We start from the raw sequence: 20,765 nt of genomic DNA, 5'->3' as shown, positions 1-20,765 counted from the left end.
AAAAACTTTAAAAACAACGATTATGACAATTTTCACTTATCTAGGGTACATCATTTAGACATGTTAGCAGTACTTATTTTAGCCTATTTACGTCAAAAAAATTTAAAAAACTTTAAAAATAACTATTATGACAATTGTCATTTTTCTAGGGTACATCTACATTAAATTTTACCTGTTAAAGAAACATATTTTTGCCCATTAGCGTCACAAAAAAATCTTATATGTTCAAAAATATACCTACCTATTATGATAATTATCATTTTTCCAGGGAACATCTTCATTGAATTTATAATATAATATCTTTACAATATAAATTATATTATAACCCTTTTGTGTCCAAAAATTTCAAAAATCTTAAAAAATAACGCATATGACAATTGTCGCATTAAAAAAAAGTTTGACATAAATATTAATAAAAAAATAATTTAGAAAAACCACCTCTTTTAATATACTTAAAATATAGATATATTTAAAAAAAAATTATTTAGAAAAAGAAAAACCATAATATTCTTAAAATATAAATATATTTATTAAAAAAATATTTAGAAAAAGCCACCTCTAATAATAAACTTAAAATATAGATATATTTATAAAAATAATATAAAAAAAACTATAGAAGATTTGACCTAAAAGATTATTTATTTATGATATAATTAAAAAAAGAATAAAATTTTATGATAAAACAAAAGAATAAAATTTCTTCAAAAAATCAGCAAAATATGTTTCAAAAAAATTTTTGTACTTCAAAAAATATTTTTTGCTTAAAATTTTTAGCTCAAAAATATTAATTTTTTTTTATTTAAAAAAAAATCAAATAAATAAATCCATTTTTATTATAATCAAATCAAAACATATTATTTGCATTAAATAAAATATAAATAAAATAAATTATTTTACTAAAAATAAATAAATAAAATTCTACATTATTATTTAAAATTTCTCAATAACATAAAAATAATTTTTGGCTCTAAATTTAAAATAAACTCAAGCTACCCTCTGAGCCCACTAAGTGAGCCGACTCATGCGGCTCTTTGATCGGCTTGAGCCGGAGCCGTTTTTTACGACTATGACTCGAGTCGCAAGTCGTAAGAACTCGACTTTTTAACAACACTAAACGCTACATATAATCGTGCAAATCTGAACATTTCATTTTAACCTTTTATTGCATAGGTGGGACTATGCAGCTAGTCATTTTAAAAAGGTTAATTAAAATTCTTTCCATATTTCATGAATCTTTTAGTAATTTTAAATTTTTGGATAAAGTATATATGCAAAATTAATCTAGATTTTTCCCAGTAGTTCAAGAGTTATAAGGGTTTTTTGGAGCTTGGAGTCACATTGACCCAACCTGTTCGCCCATATAACTTTCTCCACCTGTTTTGGCATTGATATATTAAGCATAAATAAATATTTTAAATATAGATCATATTATATTAATATTTGAACCTTTAAACATTCTAAATCATCAATTTTATTTATATATTTTTTTTATATCAATGTGACTTTAAAATAATTTGTCACTTTTTGACTCCCTTGACAAAAGCTGTCATATAAAATAACATTAAATAATTAAAATAATTGATATTTAATTGTTTTTTTAAATTGAGGTCTGTAGGTAGCCCAACTATTCTCTGCGTGATTTTTCTTTCACCTGTGCAATGAAGGGTTAAATTATTTGCATCAACACAGTCAAAATTGCGCAATTTAAACGCCATATTATAGTCCATTCATAAATGATAATTACGATACTTTAACAAGGTAAAATGTTACAATGTAATATATGGCGCCTATTGGAATATTTAATCTTTTATTTATTATACATGATTTTTGTGTATATAAATTGTTAGCTAATATTAATTGCAAATATTTTAAAAAAATCACCAACGAATTTGTTTTTTGTATTCATCTTTCACGCTAAATCGCTTCATTGATTCGTAACCCAAAATAATAAAAAAGGAATAAATAATTGACTGAGTACATCTCGCGGATAATCCTTTTTTGAAAATTCCTAATTTTTCCTCTTCCCACAAGGTTTGAATGGTTGACAAATAGGACATTCTGCTGACCTTAATTAAAATTAGAAAAGTAATATTAGAAAAAATTATAAAGCAATTTGCCCTAATGTTTATCAAAAAAACGCGAACAAATTTATAATAATTTCATTACCAGCTATGTTGGCTTTGAACTTACTCCTCCTTTTTTGAATTTTTTTATAACAATATTATTAAATAGTACTATAGTATTTATAAGAACTGTAGTGTTTAGCGTTTGTTTACAAAACATTTTGTTAGTTTAAATTTAAGTAATATATATTTTTTTAAATGTTAAAAACGGGAGGGAGTTATGAGCAGAACAAAAATATCCCATATTTATGCTGATTGGTATCAATTAGGAATGTAAGCAAAAAAAATTTAACCCCAATTTCCATAATGTGTTTTTTAATCAAATAAGCACGATTTTTTTAATCGTATTTTACTAGAATATTCTCATGGTTTATAAATCATAATTGTATTTTGCTTTTGTATCCATCGTTCATTCTCAATCACCTCGATAATATAATAGCTCAACTCAAGTAATGTTCGCCTGAAGGAAATTTTTTTAATTAGCAAAAATATATTTCAAGTTAAAACATGCAATATGTAAAGGGTAAGGAGTAGGATTAAAGGTTAGAGATATGAGTAGGGTTGGTGGTTAATTAAAGGTTTGAAATATGGATTATGCAAGGTTAATTCTTTTTCCTATAACAAATCTGAGAGGTCATGTGATGTGATTATAGACAGACCAATAAAAATTTTAATAAGTTAATGAACAATTTCCTTAATTTGATACTAAATTTCTTAATTTTTGTAATAAAATTTTATAATACACGTTTAAATTAATTATCTATTTCGGATATTATAGTTTTCTTAATTAATTACCAAGTCTAGAAAGTATGTTTACAATTAACATTGATGAAATTTATATCATAATTTAAGAAATTATAAAGATAATCTTTATATGCGTAATCAATTAAATTTCCAAAAAAATAATTTAATGCAAACAACAATTTAATGAAATATATTGATAGTATCAGATAAAGAGCAAAGTAAACTAGCTATCCAATTTCAACAGACATCTTTATATCAAATTGTATTGGAAGAAATTATTTTTATCTTTAAAACCTGCATTTAATGCCTTCAAGATAAGATACTCAGTAAAAAATGTTAAATAATGAATATGGGAAGATTAAAAAATAGTAATCGAAAGATTAAATATAAATTTGACCTCATTAATGATGGTTGCACAATTATAAAAGGCGAGTGAATTATAAATTATATTATAGCAACGCCAAGCTCCATATTCTATAAATAAATTGAAATGGTTCCAATAATATTTCTTAGAAAATAATTCACCAGAATTGATTTTCTCAAAACTTTTAAATATTTTATTTGAGGGTTTTTATTTCGTGGATATATCTATAGGGAACTCCTATTTTATTAATTTTGTAATAATATCTTAAAAAATGGGGATTTTTTCCCAGGGAATTATTTTCCTAGATTCAATTGAAATAGGGATCAAGATGGATAGGGGATTGTATATATCTAATGAATTACGAAATAATAAACACAAAAAGTAATTGAAGAAATAGGAAGCATAAAAAGTAATTCCATCCATAATATATGATAATGCAAGTAGTGCATGGGCACAGTAAATATCCAGATGTTGAATGTATTGGGTTTAAAGGTCAAAACTTAATTTTTAAGGACATAGCAAATAAAATATTGCCAATTCAAAATTAGTAGCAAAGGCCAAAGGTATTCTAATAATATAAGCTCTGCAAGTAACAAATTGCTCGTAGATGTTCAAGTCTGATCTGGAATTGTTTCCCTAATTGGCCTAATTTTCAGTTCTAACAGATACCATAAGTGAATGGATACATAAAAATGATAATTAGCTTTCCATAAATAATTTTTTTAAGACTTATATCTAAGGGAAATTATACCATAAAAAGGTATGGTTAATATTATTTTTACTTTTAATTTTATAAACATTTTTTTAAAAACAATGATGTTGATAAATTAATATCTATATACCACTTTTTTGGCTTAAATAATTTTAAATTTGGGTCTCAGAAGTTTTATAATTTTTTTCCGTTTATAATATTTTAAATTTTAGTTGCATTATGAAATTATCTGAAATGGGAGTAAGAAAAATATTATATGATTTACAAGTTAATTAACCTAGTTTTTAGCTGATAACTCATCTCACTGGGATTGTTTATTATTAAATATTCGACTTTGAAGCAAGCAAAAAATAAATCAACTCATTCATTGTTTAGTAGATTTTTTTCTGCATGCCTGTATATTGAGTCATACTAGCTGATATTTAGTGATTATAAATATATATATATACTTAATCATTTTGTGACAGTTTTCCAGGTTTACCAAGTATTTTGGGTGAACCCTATTGAATGGTTGATTACATGCTATCTTTGCTTTAAGAATTAATGTTCACCTTCATTGCAGCTCTTACTATCATAATTACCTAACTTTGGCCAATTCTAAAATATAGCTAAATTTTTATTTAAAAATAATATTCATCTCAATTTTTTGGTGGAGGTTTAAGTCATTTTTTTATGACAAAAACTTTAGCTTTGATTTCATTCAACCATTTCTCAACTATTTTTTTATATCCCTTCCAAATGATTTACATCTCATTTGACAAAATATTTCTTTATCTTTAATGTTTGTAAAAGGAAATTATGTACCAGAACCATTTATTAACTTTATTATTTTTTATTTCTAAAAGTTTTAATTTAGATGGCTTTTAAAGTAATATAAAAATAAAAGCATGTATCAATATATTTTTTTTACTTGAATTCTTGCTCTTATTATATCTAAAGGATTTGTACAAAATGCAGATGTTATTCCAGCCATTGGAGCAGATAAACATTGAAGGAATAAATGAGACACCCAAACAGGGGCCAATGTTGCTAATAGGTCTAAATAATTTAAAATTTATTAAATTATTTAAAAATATATACTGCTATAAGCTTGATAACTTGACCACCAAATAGCAGAATTGGGTACATATGATAAGAGTGAGGCAAAATATCCCCTATAAAACCCTATTAGCCCATCTTTCCTAATATTATATTATAATTTACAAACTATTTTTCTAATACTTATAAATTTGGGATATAATTGCTTTTGATAATCCTTTCCTTTTTATATCATACTTGTCTCCAATATCTAAGGTGTCAATTTTAAAAATTTTCCCATTAATAGTATTTCTTCCTAAAACCATCATATGTTGAGAGACTATATCACAGGGAACCAATATTGTTTGATTTACTAATGATGCACATCCCCCAGCAATAAATGCTCTATATTTTGTGTCCTGGATTTGAGTATAATTTTTAAGAATATGACGCGTAGATTCATATGATGTTATATAAAATAATCCAGATAATATTTGAAATGAGCTAATCATAAAACCTTTGTATAAACCATTGTAACCTTCGTATTTAAGTATATTTTTGTAAGCATCCCATGTGCCACGATATAATTCTTGCTTCTTTTGAATTTGAATTCTGGTTTTAATTACACTAAAGGGATATAGTAATGTTCTGACACTGAAAGAAGATAAAAATATTAAAGGATATAGCTTATGCTTTTCCAGCATATGCCATTCTATTGTCATGATTTTTCCAGCATCCTCATCCTCTAAACGCATTTAGCAATCTATGCTATCGGTTAAAGTAAAATTTTTAAATAAAAAAAAAACATTACAAAATTCAAAGCATTTGTAAGTGAACGAATGCTTCTATATAATCTGTCACATATAACAATAATTGGCTAAAAAAAGGCCAATAAGACACCATCAGGGAAGTAACTAGGCTTTTCAGTTTGTTAAAAGTGGCGCTTATTATGACACCTAACGATATATAACCAGGGTTGTAGCCAGGATGGGCGTGTCCCGCCGGAAATTCAATTTGATTTTATTAAGCACATTTATATATTTTTTATCAAGTATAATAACTTAAGTATATATTTTACATTTAATAATTAACATTTCCCTATTTTAATAGATTCTTAAAAAGAATATCCGATATTATTTAATGGTCATACACTGGAACTGTTTAAGTTATTATTTATAATTAACGGCGTTCGATGAAAAAGTGTTACAGGCATTAATCAGGTTAATGCGGGGCATCACTAGCCTTTAAAAATCTCAGGGGCTCACTTTTATGTGGGGTTGACCCCCTATTTTACGGGTCTTCTGTCCGCTTTTGCTCGGTCTTCAGCCGGGTTTTATATTAATATATTATACTTTTTTTTAAATTGAAATTTGCAAACTCTAAACAATTATTCTGAATTTTATATTTTGTCATTTATTTTGCATACAAATAATGAAAGAAAAATAATATGTGATTTTTCTAAAAATAAAATACAAAATATCAGGCGCGTACGCAGCGGGGGGGGGGGGGGGGAATAAATCCCCAGCCCAAGCCAAAAAATACAGATGCCGGATATATTTTTCAAAAATATTATTGTTTATATTAATTTATATTTGTTAATATTTTTATTCCTATCTCATATTAAATATATTTATTACTTTCGATTTCAAGTTTTCCGGCGTATTATTTACTTTATATTCAAATTTTTAGTGGCGTAATATTTATCTACCATTTTCAAATTTCTAGTCAAATAATAATTATTTCTGAAACTTCTTGTCCAATAGGGAGAAAAAAACAATCTTGTCGAGATAGACTCTCCGCCATCAAGCAGTAGCAGCTTTTATGGAGTTAGAAGAGCCGATTATTTGCTATTACTGAAATATCACAATAGCCTGAAAGAAATATTTCCTCAGAAGCTAAAATATTGGATTCAATGCTTATTCAAATTTTTTTTCTCTAGAATGTATTATTTAATTATACAACTATTTTATGTATTACTTTTCCAAAACATGACCTTAATTTGATTAAAAAGATGAGAATAGCGGAGAGCATTTAATTAGAAATCGAAGATATTAGGGCAATTGTTGATGAAAAATTTCATATTTTATATGTCATTGTTGAGTCAAAAGCAGAGGTGTTTAATATTTGTCTCCCTCGACTTGCAGCAAGGCAAGCTCATAGGATCAGTAGAAGAGTATATCTTAAATATATTTATATTTTAAATATATTTATAACCCAAATAAATGAATGGTTTTAATTCATCATGCAACACTTACCAATCTTAAAAAATATTACTTCCACAAAAGCCTTAGCAACCTTTTTCAGATGGTGATTGAAAAAAAATATTTGTTAGATTTTTATCATGAAGATGTTAAAGTATCTTATGATGCCTTATTAGTTGAATAACTATGTTTGTAAGAATAACTATAGATGATATTCCCCAAAAAATGCTATGCTCTGCATTATTCAAACACATTTTAGATTACATTAAAAGGGTTTATATATCTTAGCAACTCTTCCCATTAGTAAACTAATTAGAAAACATTCTCTTTTTAAAGAAGAATAACAGAGCCCTTTAAAGGTAATTTCAGGGCATGGCCTGGATTTTTTTTTAAAACTTTTTACGTCCCGGCCTGGGTTTTTTTAAAAAAATTTCAGACCCAGCCCGACTGTTTTTAAAATAAAATTTTCAAGCCCGGTCCGGATTTTTAAAAAATAAATTATATTTATTTTTGAATTTTAAATAATAACGATTTCAAATATAGGCTGTTTTAAACAGCCCGGCCCGGATATTTTTTTAAAAAATTCAGGCCCTGCCCGGGTGTTTTTTAAAAAAATTTCGGGCCCAGCCCGGGTATATTTAAAAAAATTAAAATACGGTTTGGCCCGGGGGCCGGGCCTGCAGGTCTCTGGAAAACATTCCAAAAAGTACATCCTCTGAAAGTAGATTGAAAAGTTTGGATCTTTTGAAAATTCATTGGCATTTGACGACAAGCAAGGATGAGATAATTGAAAAATTAGCACAATCCTAACGAAGATTTTACATTGTAAATATATAACATACAAAATACAATTATTCCTAAAAAAAATTTTGTGTATTTTTATATTTCTAACATTTAAATTTTTTATACTTTATATACATAAATTTTAAAGGCTCAAAAAATTCAAATTTTTATTTTGGATCATTTAAGTGATTCTTATAGTTGTTATATTCACTTTATATTTTATAATTCACATTTCTTTTATAGTTTTTCATATACTGCCTATATCCGTTTAATATTTTTTAATTCACATTTATTTTATAGTTTTTTATATGCTGGTTTATACATATAATTTTTTATAATTCACATTTAAAATTGTGTATTAGAAATAGTTATTAGTCCTAATAAATTTATGCTTGATATTTTTAACAAACAATAATATTTCTTTAAAAAATTTAATATCACCCCCCCCCCCCCAATACCAAATTCCTGCTTAAGCTAATGCAAAATATTTATCCATTTATTATTATATTAAATATTTTTGATTACGTATGCAAAAAGATTTTACGTCTCAAGAATTACAAGTGATAAAAAGGGATAATTTATTCATACATGTCTCAATTAATAATGGTTTTTAAAAACCACACAAGAATATAATTTTTAGCATAAAACTAATATAACGTTGTATTGCCATTTTAGACAATTATTACAGAATAAAATAATAAGGAAAAATTTGTAGGCTTAAATAAATCAATAATAACTGAAGAACCCGATATAAACGACTAACTCAAATCATAAAACTATATAGTGGTTAGAGCTTTCTCTTCGATTTAATTATGGAAACTAAATAAGTAATAGAGAAATTATTGTGAGATTTTAAATTTATAAGATTATCTTCCATTTTTATTGATATATAAACGACTTTGACGATTATTGCTCATCTAAATTATGCAATCAAATGCTCTCAGCAGCAGAAGTAATAATCTAAAATTACAATAGCCACACAAATAATAAATTTTACGGTTAATTTGCAGTCATATCTATAACACTCACGATGTAAATTCATATCAGAATTTATTATGTTTGCTAAATTGATAAAACTAAAACACAAAAATCTTTAAAAGAAATAATTATGCAAATATATTGAAAGATTTTAAATATTATTGTCGCACCACCTCTAGTCGGTATATTAATATGTCTTAAAATTATAATAGTTGTAATAATAAAAATATTAAAGTATTAACAATTTATCTCAAAACTGTTTTTTAAAAGAAAAAACACGTAAAAAAGAGAAGGAAAAAACAAAAAGATATTTAATAAGGATTACATCCATTGAGGGATCTATAATAAGATGTTTAATTTTAAGTAATTTATTTATTTTTAAATAAATAGATGGCGTTAAAATATTGAATTACTTATATTTATTATTAATAGGATTGATTTGTAAAGTTTATTAAAATATTAACTGTAATATATTTTATAACTTTCAAAAATGAATGTAACCGTGTCATTTTCCTTACTTATTTTGTAAAATTCTAAATAATAGATGTTTATCAATTATATGTCTACTAACTATTTATCAAGAACTTTCTTATACTTGTTTGGACTTTATAAATATTTTTAGGAAGAGGCATGTTAATTATATTTAAAAATTAATTAATGATTTTGAACTCGGCTAATTACAATATTAAATTTGTTAATTTTCAATTAATAAATGATTTTATTTATTTAATTAGGGTATGAAATAATTTTATAAAAATCAATTAAGCTTCAACTGTTAATGCTAAATTGATATTTACACATATGATTGATATTCCATTTTTAACCCATAATATGATTGTGTAAGCTGACAAAGTGAAAATATAATTTATATGTATTAATCTAATAATTAAAATAGCACTTATTTAATAAAAAATTTAGATAGCCTTATTAATTTTTAAATAATACAATAAAATATATATAATACATAATAGAATTATAAAATAAATTGTTCAGAGGGCTATCAAAAAAATAAATTTTTAGTTTGGGGGGATATTAAGAATCCAAAAAAATTTTTTGCTTCACGGGGTTATTCAAATTTTCAGAGGGCTCTAACCCCTGTGTCCCTTCCCCAGTGACGCTACTGGGTTAAAGACTTTATTTAAAATCCTTGGTGTCCTATTTGAATCAGCCAATCTGTCTAAACAGCCTCAGAGAAGAACAATGAGTTAATCTAAAGCTGAAAATTCAATAAAGTAAACGATTTATGTTTTAAAATTATTTAAGGATATTACTGGCAGGGTTGGGCAGGTCCTCTTGAAAAAGAATCTAAATACAAATAGATTCTTTGTGAAAAAATGAATCTTAGATACAGATACTAGTATCTTTTTATCTTTTTCATATCAAAAAGATACAAGATAAAAGATACTTGTATCTTTCACTTAATTAGAGTATCTTAAATACAAGATACTTTTAAATTCATTACCAATTAAATCAGAATAGCTTATAAAATACAGTTTTTGCTATTTATTTGTGAAGAACATAACATACACATAATAAGAATGAATATTTACAATAATTAATAAAACATTTAATGAGTTAATTCTAATAATCAGGCATTTTAATATTAGTATTAACCATTCATAGCAAGAAGGGGGAGTATTTTTAATGGGAGTTGAAATATTGATTTGTAAAAGAGTATTTAAAATACATTTATTATAAGATAATCAAATTTTTCAAATAATTTATCATTAAACCTTTGTCGTTTCGGCATATTTAACATTTTTACCAAAACTGAATAACCTTTCAATTAGAGCTGATGAAGGTATTACAGTATTATATGTATAAAAAATTTCCTTAATAGAAGGATAAAAATTAAGCATTTATAATATATTTCGACTTAATATAAATTAAAATCTCCAGCCATTGTTATTTGTATTATTGAACTCAGCACTATTTGTTTCACCAAAAGAAAAATAATTATCATTTTCTTTATTAGATGTTAATCATTGGTTTTATAGTTTGAACTTTATTATTTACTCTGGTACTACATTTAGGACTTCTTTTTATATTTTGAATTTTTTTTTTATTATCCAACTCAATTTATAAGTTCTTAGAATATGGATGTAATATTGATGTCAAAAAAGCCACATTATATTCAAATCATAGGAAAATATTTTCTTAAAATCTTTTACGCATACCATCTTGGGCAGCTTTTAAAGGTAGACAATATTGTAAACTTGAATTTTTAAGATAACCTATGCCCCTTTTAACTACACATAAATAATATACTATAATATGTTTAACAAAATTTGTGTTTAACCCTTTATTATTTTTTTGATTATACAGGTTTTACATTTAGCATGTAAATTGTCTTTTTTAACTTATATTTAAAAACCATATAAAATTTTAAGATTATATGATTCAGGGGAACTTATTTCTATAATTTAAATTTCACTACCATGAGTGTTAATTATCCTAAAATTAAAAATATTACATAAAATTGGTAATGATATTCTATCGAGTTATATTTATGTATAAAATATAATCTATACATAGTGCAATGATATTAGTTATTAAGCCACGTTTCTTTAAATGCTTTAAACCACGGAATAATTCTTGAATTTTGAGAATCTATCTTCATAAATATTAATTAATTTATTCTAAATTATTATCGAAGATAATCATATCCTTAACGATGGCTAGAAATAGTCAAATAATTTTATGGCATCCAAACTACGACTATTTTTTTTAATCTTTCTTTTTCGTTTAACAAACTGCTTTTATTCTATCGAATGTCTCAAATTATTGATGCGAGTTAATTTTATAAAAAGTTTTACAATTTGTATATAGGTTAGTGAAACCTAAATATATTTATTACAGAGCATGGGAGCGATTAGCTGTCCATTGCGTTTATTAGAACACTAATATAAATTTACATAAAAAAAAAGAATAGTGAACTTAACAGTTGTAAAATTTAACACATTAATAATCGTAATTTTTCTGTATACTAAGCGGAGGATATTAAATCTTTATTAGATATATGTAAAGTAAAGAAATTTTAGTTTGTCAATAAATGATCGTGATACTTAAAGAAGTGTAGAAATTTACGAGCATACTAGCATAAAATATTACGAATTATTTGATATCAATTTATTGATAATAAATTTCTACATAAACGTAACACAATCATAATATGCGTAAATGTAAGAAAAAAAAATCATTCTGGCATTTTTATAGATATAATTTATAAAAATTAGAAATGAATCCCTTGGAATATTCTGGAAAGTATCAATCTATTATATCAGAATCATTTCGCCAGGTTTAAATTATATAATTATATAATATTATATTCCGTTTTATTATTGTTCATGCCAAAATGTTTTGTATTGCACAACCTCCCGTGACTTACCTTACTTCAGTGGCGTATTTTAAGGGTAAAGGAACATTTTTCTATTCCAAAATTTTTAACTAATAATTTTTTACGTTTCTCGGAGGAAGAAATTATGAGTTTATTTTCTTATATAAAATTTACTCAATATATAAAAAAAATAATTTAAAATTTATTGAATTTCGATTATATTAAAATTTCAATTTTTAAAGGGACCTTAATAGCACCTTGAATACAAATATTATTGCATTCAAAATTAGCACTTAATTTTTTTCTATTAAATAAAACAATGCTATTACTCCCGAATTGAAACTTTTACTTTAATAAATACTCGTCCTCTAGCCGTTTATCAAATATGCCAAAAAAATGTTACCTATTTGCTCATCCTATAATTTTATAATTATAAAAGTATAATTAGAATCAATTATTAAATATTATTTATCGCAAAATGGTCTAAAAAAATTATTAATATAAAATGGATATTAATAATTAAAACCCAAAGATCCCGAATCCTTAGAAAAAGCCCCCTAACCCCCTGAAGCAAAATCCTAGAATGTCACTGCTTTTCCATATATCATTTGCTTCTTGAAACCAAATTGCACAAAAAATAAATATCGTTAGGAATAAAGCAGTTTCATTTATCTCTTATGATTTCTCTTTATTCCTAAAGTTTAATAGGTATAATAGAAGTTTTTGCTTTTCCCGGAGAGAAGAAGCCACCGCAGTTCCTTGGTGAGCTAAATCTAAGCGTAAAGACTTGTGGAGTTTTTAAGATTGGAATATTAAATTTACATTCATCTCATTGTATAGGCCTGGAATAAATATTATTAAAAAGCTCTTTTTGAAAAATTCAATATTTTTAAAATCTTTTTTCAACATTTGTAAATTATTATTTTTTAAATTTAAATTATTTATCTCATGAAAACATTTCAAAAAAAATCAAATTTTTAAATTCAAAATTGAAAGATTTATAGTATATACAAATTTATTTTAAAAAAGCCCTCCACTGATCCATATAGAACAGGTGATATATTATTATCGAATATAGCCCCGTACAATTATAACCAATATGGAAATGCCCTGGACAAGATGTCACCAAGTTTAGTATATTATATTCAACCATTATTATATTCGAGTTTTTTTCACGAAATTAAATATAATGAGCCATTTTTGATTGTTAAAATTATCATTACGATTTGTCATAAAGTAATGACTTCTCTTGAGTTTTCTTCCATGAAATATGACTCTGAGATGGATTTTATAGATATTGCAAAAATATTATCTGAAGATGTAAACACGAATAAATGTTTCTCGTTACTAGACGACCTAAAAACGCCTAAAATATATGATTCATTTATATATTCTTTTTCTCCCACGTGTCCACTTAATGTGACTTCTTCTTCCGAAGACAAGCATGATGAGTCTTTAACTATTACTTTCCTTGACTTGATGACAATCCCTGCCATAGTGGCCAAATTAAAAGATATGAAGCTAGATTCAAAACGTAATTTTGAGGTCCCTGGTTTAATTAAAACAGAAACCTCAAAGATTATTTCAAAAAGTTATTTTTAGAAATAAAATTTGATATAAATTTAATTAAACAAAATTAAAATTTTCACTGATTTAGATCGTATATCAGAGAATGAATCACTGACATACTCGGCAAATACACCGTTCAAACAGTATGTAGACATAGGTATTGAAAGAGAATCTCTTAGTATAAGCTATCCTATAGGTTCTCCTAGGAGACTGAGAGAATCTATTCTTGATCCTGTTGTGGCTCCAGAAGTCTTTAATTTGACAGAAACTGCTTGGAAAATGAGCATATCCGAGGATATGGCGGCACCGGGAATAGCTCCTATGGTTGATAGAGCTGTAATTGTTAGCGAAGAAAGGAATGAAAGTGCATTGAAAGGTAATTTAATTTTTTTTTTTAAAGAAATACAATTTACCTCTAACAGATACTTTCTCTAGTATAACTAGTTTTCTGACACGTCTACTTTCTTAAGGGGGGGGGGGATATAAACAAGGATGTCTTATGTGTTGAGGATGATAAATTACATGTATTTGAGCACTTATTTTTAAATTTTAACCACCACAATAGTAGAGTAGAGTAATAAACATCAATATAATACCCCATACCCTATTTAAAGGGTCCTGGGTTATAAAACGGTTATTTAATATCCTACAATCATTTATAAGTTGAGAGTAGAAAAGTTTATAATCAGGTCAATTCATGACCCGCCCGCTTCATGGGAATTAAATAACCTTATGTAACACGTCTTTAGTAGGCGTATCGGTCACGGATATTGATAAAAATACTGACAATAATAATCCAAAACAATAGAGTAATAGTTTTAAATTAAAATATTTTCAAATTTTGAAGGTCAAACTAGAATCTAATACGACTTTATATTTTTAAAAAATTAATTTTTTTTTAGAATGGGTACAATTTAATAACTTAATTTAAATTTATCAGTATAACTGTAATGGCTAAATGTCGTCTCATTTTAAATTATATTAGTTTCTTTCGAATTTGGGCTGATATATTTTAAGGAAAACCCCGAAGCCAAAATGATAGTTTTGGGCTAAAAATTTGGTTTAATTGTTTTAAACGACTAAAAATATAGTTATTACGTAACTATACTTGTCAGTGATAGCCACGAGGAATGCGATAATTTGTTTTGTAATAGTTCATTTAATTTTAAATCATGAAGGAGCATAAAGCTTCACTGTGCGGCGTCTTAGTGAGCAAGCAGTTTGAGACAACAGGCATGATCTATCTATCACTTCCAAAGACATTTTTTTACTCGCCACATTACTTTAAAATCTATCCCCTACCCCTGAAAGATGTGTGGAGGCAAATAATTGCTCTTACCATTCCACATAGACTCTAGGCATTTAATATGATAAAGCTTTAATTAAGATGTGATTATGACCATTATATAGATTTTTAATATGAAATTAACTTTATCTATCTCATTATATATTCTCGTTTCAGTTTATTCTCTTATTATGAAAATTTATAATGATAGTTTACATAATCCCTTAACAGGAAAATAGGAGCCGGTCGTAAAATTAAGTACATACCTTTTCAGATCTCTCAAGAATAAAGGATGTTTATTCATTATTCAATCATATCAAAATTGTTCACTAAAAAAACACATAGGAATGATCATGCACTCATCAGATTCACGTGCTCCTAAAATATTGCTCAACGATGATAGCCTTAGGATAAGCGATGTATCAGGAAAACAAATGACGCCGATCAATGTAAAAGAAGATATAATTCAATTAACAAGCCCGACTTTGATAAGACAAAATGGTAATTCACAATACAGTCCAATTTCGACCATGAGAGATTCGATATTGGACCCAATGATTGCACCCGACATTTTCGATCTGGCGGAGAATGCTCGCAAAATGACAATTTCGGAAGATATGGCGAGGCCAGGAATAGCCCCGATGGTGGATAGAGCCGTGGTCATAACCGATACACCTTTTAAAGGTATTTTCTTTATAATTATATAAATTTATTTTTAAAATATAAATGAATTTATTTGCTGCTGCTGATTGAATAGATGAAGCGGGAATAATGGAAGCACGCAGATCGTCAAGAATGGTTCAGGTAAAAAACGAATCACCTGGATCATTAAAAAGGATCAGTCAACCCGGGTCTAGAGCTTCATTTGAAAATTATGTAGATGATCATCATTCGGTGAGCCTGTCAGGGCACGAGAGTCCAATTAACCCCATATATTTTGGAGGAAGCCCTCAACAAAAATAGCCTTATTATGTTTTCCCTCAATTTTAAGATAAATTTTGATTTTTTTAAAAAAAATATAAATGTTTTACTATTTAAATCTATTATTGGGATTTTTTTTATCAACCAAAAAAATATAGTAATTTGAAATTGCAGACCTATCATCTTTTTTTAATATCAAAATTAAAAAATATAATATGATTTCGAAATAGTTAACAATCAAAAACCTTTCAGAATTGTTAAACGATACCTTTAGAAAGGAAGAATCAAGCAAGATGATTTCCCCATTTCATTTACCACTACCTCAGAAAAAAATGGTGTTTTTATTTCCTGAGGAATTATCTTCCACCTAGCCTTTTGAACGCATCAGAGCTAACCTATCTTATACATTGCCCAAAAATGCATGAGTACAGCTTAGAGGTTCGCAAAGGGCGGATTATAAATCCATCCAGTCAGCTATTGCTTAAATTTAAAAAAAAATTATTTCCCGCCGGCCTTTGTTAATTTAAAAAAAAATTGTTTAGCCAGTCCTTAGTTAGTTGGGTTATTTATTTACTTTAATACCATGTTTTGTTAAATTTATAAATGCAAATATTACAATTTTAACAAAAATGGAAACTCGTTTTCTCTAATTTATGTATGTAAATTAAAGGTCGGGGTGGCTCAGCTCGTGAAAATGTTCTATCGGATTTTTTGGTCCGGAATTATTTTGACTCGAGAAGGCTTGTAAAATATATTTTACACAAGTGATCTGGTTAGGCTTGTAAAATAATTTTTTAAATAACAAAAAAACAACACGATGTTGTTTAAACTTCCCTCGGCCAATAAAAAATATATAGCATAATTTGTAAGATAATCATAATTAGATATGCAAGATCGTCCGTTTGTGCTGATTTTTAAAAAAGGTTAACTCAATTTTTAGTCAGAAAAATATAGTTTAAGCTTCGAGATTTCGCTAATAGATGTCCAAACCAGGGATTCGAACCGAACCCGAACCCGGAGAAGTGAAGCCGGGTTTTTAGAAAAAAACTCTGAACCCGAACCTAACCTGAACCCCATTTATAAAATTTTCAAAACCCCGAACCGAACCCAAGAATTTTATTTGAACCCGGGTTCAATCGGGTTCAGTGTATTATTTAAAATCATATATTAATATATGTAAATACAAATATTATATTTTCAAATTTCCAATTAAATGAAGTCTTAATAAATTTTAAACAACTTAATTCATTTATGCCATTTTTAAATTTATTCTCGATTCCTATTGGAGTGTTAAAAAATTTTAAACAATTGAATTAATTTACGCCATTTATTTTTAAATTTTTATCTTATTATTCTTAAAGATTATTAATTAGAAGAAAATGGTTGACAAATCAAAGTAAAAATTATTATATTGTTAATTTAAAAAATTCTAAACATCTAACTTAAAAATTGTTAAATGTAGGGCAGTTTTTGTGAACTTATTAAAATGATTTTAAAATTAATATATGCTAATCATTTATTTTTGGTTCAGTTTAATTTTTACAAGATATTAATGAAGTGCATATTATAAATGAAATTAAATTTATAAATATCTCTTTTTAATTCTGAAATCATTGCTATTTAAAAAAATTGTTCTCTTTTTATAGTAGATTAAAGATAAAGTCATAATTGATAAGCATTTTACCCTTAATACAATAGAAAAAAAATCAATATGTTCATATTGCAAAGTAAAAATGTCTGGTAATCACTTGTCAAATTTTGAAAGACACCTGGAAAGAAATCACAACAATGAATATTTAAATTATTTAAATGAAAAAACCAAATATCAGGAATTGTTATTGGCAAAAAAACCTAAAATTAATATAGAAACCTTTTTTCCAAAAAAGCATATAAGTATAAATATATCATCTAATGATTTGATGAGTTCTATACTAGAACTTGTTACTGTAAATGGCCGGCCTTTATCAATTATTGAAGATTCGGGATTTCAAAGAATTATAAATCCACTCCTATCTGGGCTCAATTTAGTTATAAACAAAGAAAATTTATCCAGAACTATTAATAAAACAGCCCAATCAATTAGAGACAAAATATCGAGAGAGGTAGAAGGAAAATTAATAAGTTTAAAAGTTGATGCAGTTCAACGACTAGATAGGTCAATTCTTGGTGTAAATATTCAATTTATATCAAAGTCCATTATAAATTTGAGGACTCTTGGAATTGTAGAGCTGAATGAGAGATTACAGGAGAATATATAAAAGAGAATATATTAAAAACTTTACTAAAATTTAAAATTAATATTCAACAAATATATACAATTACTTCTGATAATGGTTGAAATTTTTTAAGAGCTATAAAGCTCCTGCAACCTGAAACTGATTATGATATAAGGAGTGAATCAGCAGATGAGGAAAATATGGATGTAAATGTATATAAATATGATATTGATGATATACAAAATACTTTTTTATCAACTATTATATCCTATCCGATTTATAGTGTACGGTGTGCAGCTCACACACTTCAGCTGGCACTTCAAGATGCTATAAAATTATCACCTATTGTGGAAACCATTGCAAAAGCTAGAAGCCTAAATTTAAAATTAAGACGTCCCACTTACCAAAAGTTATTAAAAAATATGAAACTCCCTAAGCCTGTGTTAGATTGCCACAGATGGCATTCAACCCATGATATGTTAGAAAGGCTGATTTTACTAAAACCCAATATCGAAGATTTTTTTACAGAGCAATCTGATTATTTATTGACTGAAGATTGGAAAGAGATAATAACGATTGTTGAAATTTTAAAACCGCTAAAAATCGCAACCAAACAATTCCAATCTGAACAGTTAACACTGACAGATTTTTATGCAGCATGGTTAAGATGCTGCATCGAATTGGAAAAAAATCCAAACCATTTTGCTCAATTACTATATTCTTGTCTTAAGAACAGAGAAGAAAGGTTTATAAAGAACGAAATTCTCTTAGCTGCCATATACCTGGACCCAAGATACAAGGTTAATTAAAAGCTTAGTAAATTAATTATTTTAGATTTATATTAAAATTGTTATTTTATGAAATATTTAAATATAAACAATATAAATCCTTAAATATTACAGGTATTACTTAGTGATGATGATAAGTGCGAAAAAACATCTTGTCAATTTATGGAGACGAATTAAAAGCTTAACAACGCCGATTTTATCTGATGATATTAGTTCCGATGAAGTTATTGAACAAGAAGATGATTTAGAGAAATTGATACAACTTAAAGAAAGGCAGGAGAAAATCCTTAAAAGAGGACCAACGATTGCTGAGAAAAGTATTGGAACAATAATTACTGGATTTAGCGATTATAAAAGATTAGATAAGAAGGAAAATATTTTGCATTTTTGGAAGTCTGCAAAGCTGGAACACCCTGAATTATATATTTTATCTAAAATCTTATTTGCTGTTCCTGCAACCCAAGTTAATTTTTCATATTTTCACATATAAATACATATAACATAGGTTAGCGTTGAAAGATCTTTTTCACATTTTAAATTCATTCTTTCACCACATAGATCGAGGATGAGTGAACAACTCTTGGAAGATATTATGCTAATACGTCTAAATAAAATTTTTAAAATTGATACATGACTATATGCTTTGTATTTTTAACTATATTTGCCTATAAATAAAATAAAAATTTTATTTTTTATATCAAATTTATGTCTAGTTTTTTATTATGATTTAAATATATAATTTTTTTTATCAACTCAAAAATTCTTGAACCCGAACCGAACCCGAACCAAACTCGGGTTCAAAAATATTTCCCTGAACCGAACCCGAACCGAACCCACCTTTTTTTTTATACCCCGAACCGAACCCGGGCAAAAATTTTGTCGGGTTCGCATCCCTGGTCCAAACTGTGCCATCATGAGCAAAATCTTCAAGTTCGCATAATATTTTTCTGGATAAAATACTGAGTTAGCGGTTTTTAGGCCCAAATAGAGCAATTTTGCATCACTAGTCACAATATATTCTTTTTCCGACTAAACTTTAAAAAAACTTTTAACTCTATATATTTTTTTTAAATTCAATTTTTTAAAAGATTGGGATTCAAGCGTCACATAAAATATTATTAGCATTACTACAAACTGTTTATTTTTAATCAATTTCCATTACGAGAAAAAAGGACGCGTATAAATATAATAAATTACGTATAAAAAAATATTAAAATAATCAATACAACATGATTCAATTTTAATAACAAATAGTTTCAAAAAAAAATTGGGTTATTCATAAAATATGATCTTCACACGTGCTCCGCCTTAAAGTGTTGTTGACATTTGACCAATATAAGAAATTAGAGTTTTTTTATAGGAAGCGTTATTGGTATATTGCGGACGCGAATAATAAAAAAGATTAATATAATATATTTCTAAAAAATATGTATATAATTAAATTCATAAGTATAATATTATTTATTTATTTTTGTACACAAACTAAAATGTTGTTAATTGAAGTTATAAGTATAATATAATAATGTATATTCATATCTTAAAAAACAAATTAACAGCGTTAAATGAGATGTCATTTATATTATGAATATTTATTAGTTTTTAATTTTTTAAAAAAATATATATATATTAATGATGCATAAAGTTTTCCTAAAGGAATGATAATGTACGCATACACATTTTCATAAGGTTTAGGTGCTTGAAAATATATTAAATTTTTTTGATAAATT

At 26.4% G+C, this 20,765-nt stretch overlaps 1 protein-coding gene across 1 annotated transcript; it reads right to left on the bottom strand.

The window, feature by feature from the left end:
• Nucleotides 1–1,522: 1,522 nt before the first annotated feature.
• LOC135928034 (solute carrier family 25 member 44-like) lies at nt 1,523–5,775 on the bottom strand. The gene is made up of 4 exons (XM_065464356.1): nt 5,165–5,775; nt 5,024–5,124; nt 4,854–4,981; nt 1,523–2,066 (listed from the first exon to the last, which is right to left on the bottom strand). Exons 1-4 carry the CDS (start codon nt 5,713–5,715, stop codon nt 1,878–1,880), a joined length of 969 nt encoding a protein of 322 aa, XP_065320428.1. The 5' UTR covers nt 5,716–5,775; the 3' UTR covers nt 1,523–1,877.
• Between the last annotated feature and the right edge of the window lie 14,990 nt (nt 5,776–20,765).

Source organism: Gordionus sp. m RMFG-2023, chromosome 4 (genome assembly GCF_954871325.1).
Source record: "Gordionus sp. m RMFG-2023 chromosome 4, tfGorSpeb1-WG-v2, whole genome shotgun sequence".
Taxonomy (NCBI): Eukaryota; Metazoa; Nematomorpha; class Gordioida; order Chordodea; family Parachordodidae; genus Gordionus; species Gordionus sp. m RMFG-2023.
Note: the sequence above shows the minus strand (reverse complement) of the source record. Positions and strands in the feature narration are given on the sequence as shown.

Bases quoted from the DNA above. Each gene is read 5' to 3' on its own strand.
- LOC135928034 (XM_065464356.1), bottom strand. From the start codon at position 5,715: ATGCGTTTAGAGGATGAGGATGCTGGAAAAATCATGACAATAGAATGG. The intron at 5,125-5,164 runs GTATTAGAAAAA...ATATAATATTAG, and splicing joins ATTATATCCCAAATTTATAA to GAAAGATGGGCTAATAGGGT. The intron at 4,982-5,023 runs GTATATATTTTT...TAAATTATTTAG, and splicing joins AAGTTATCAAGCTTATAGCA to ACCTATTAGCAACATTGGCC.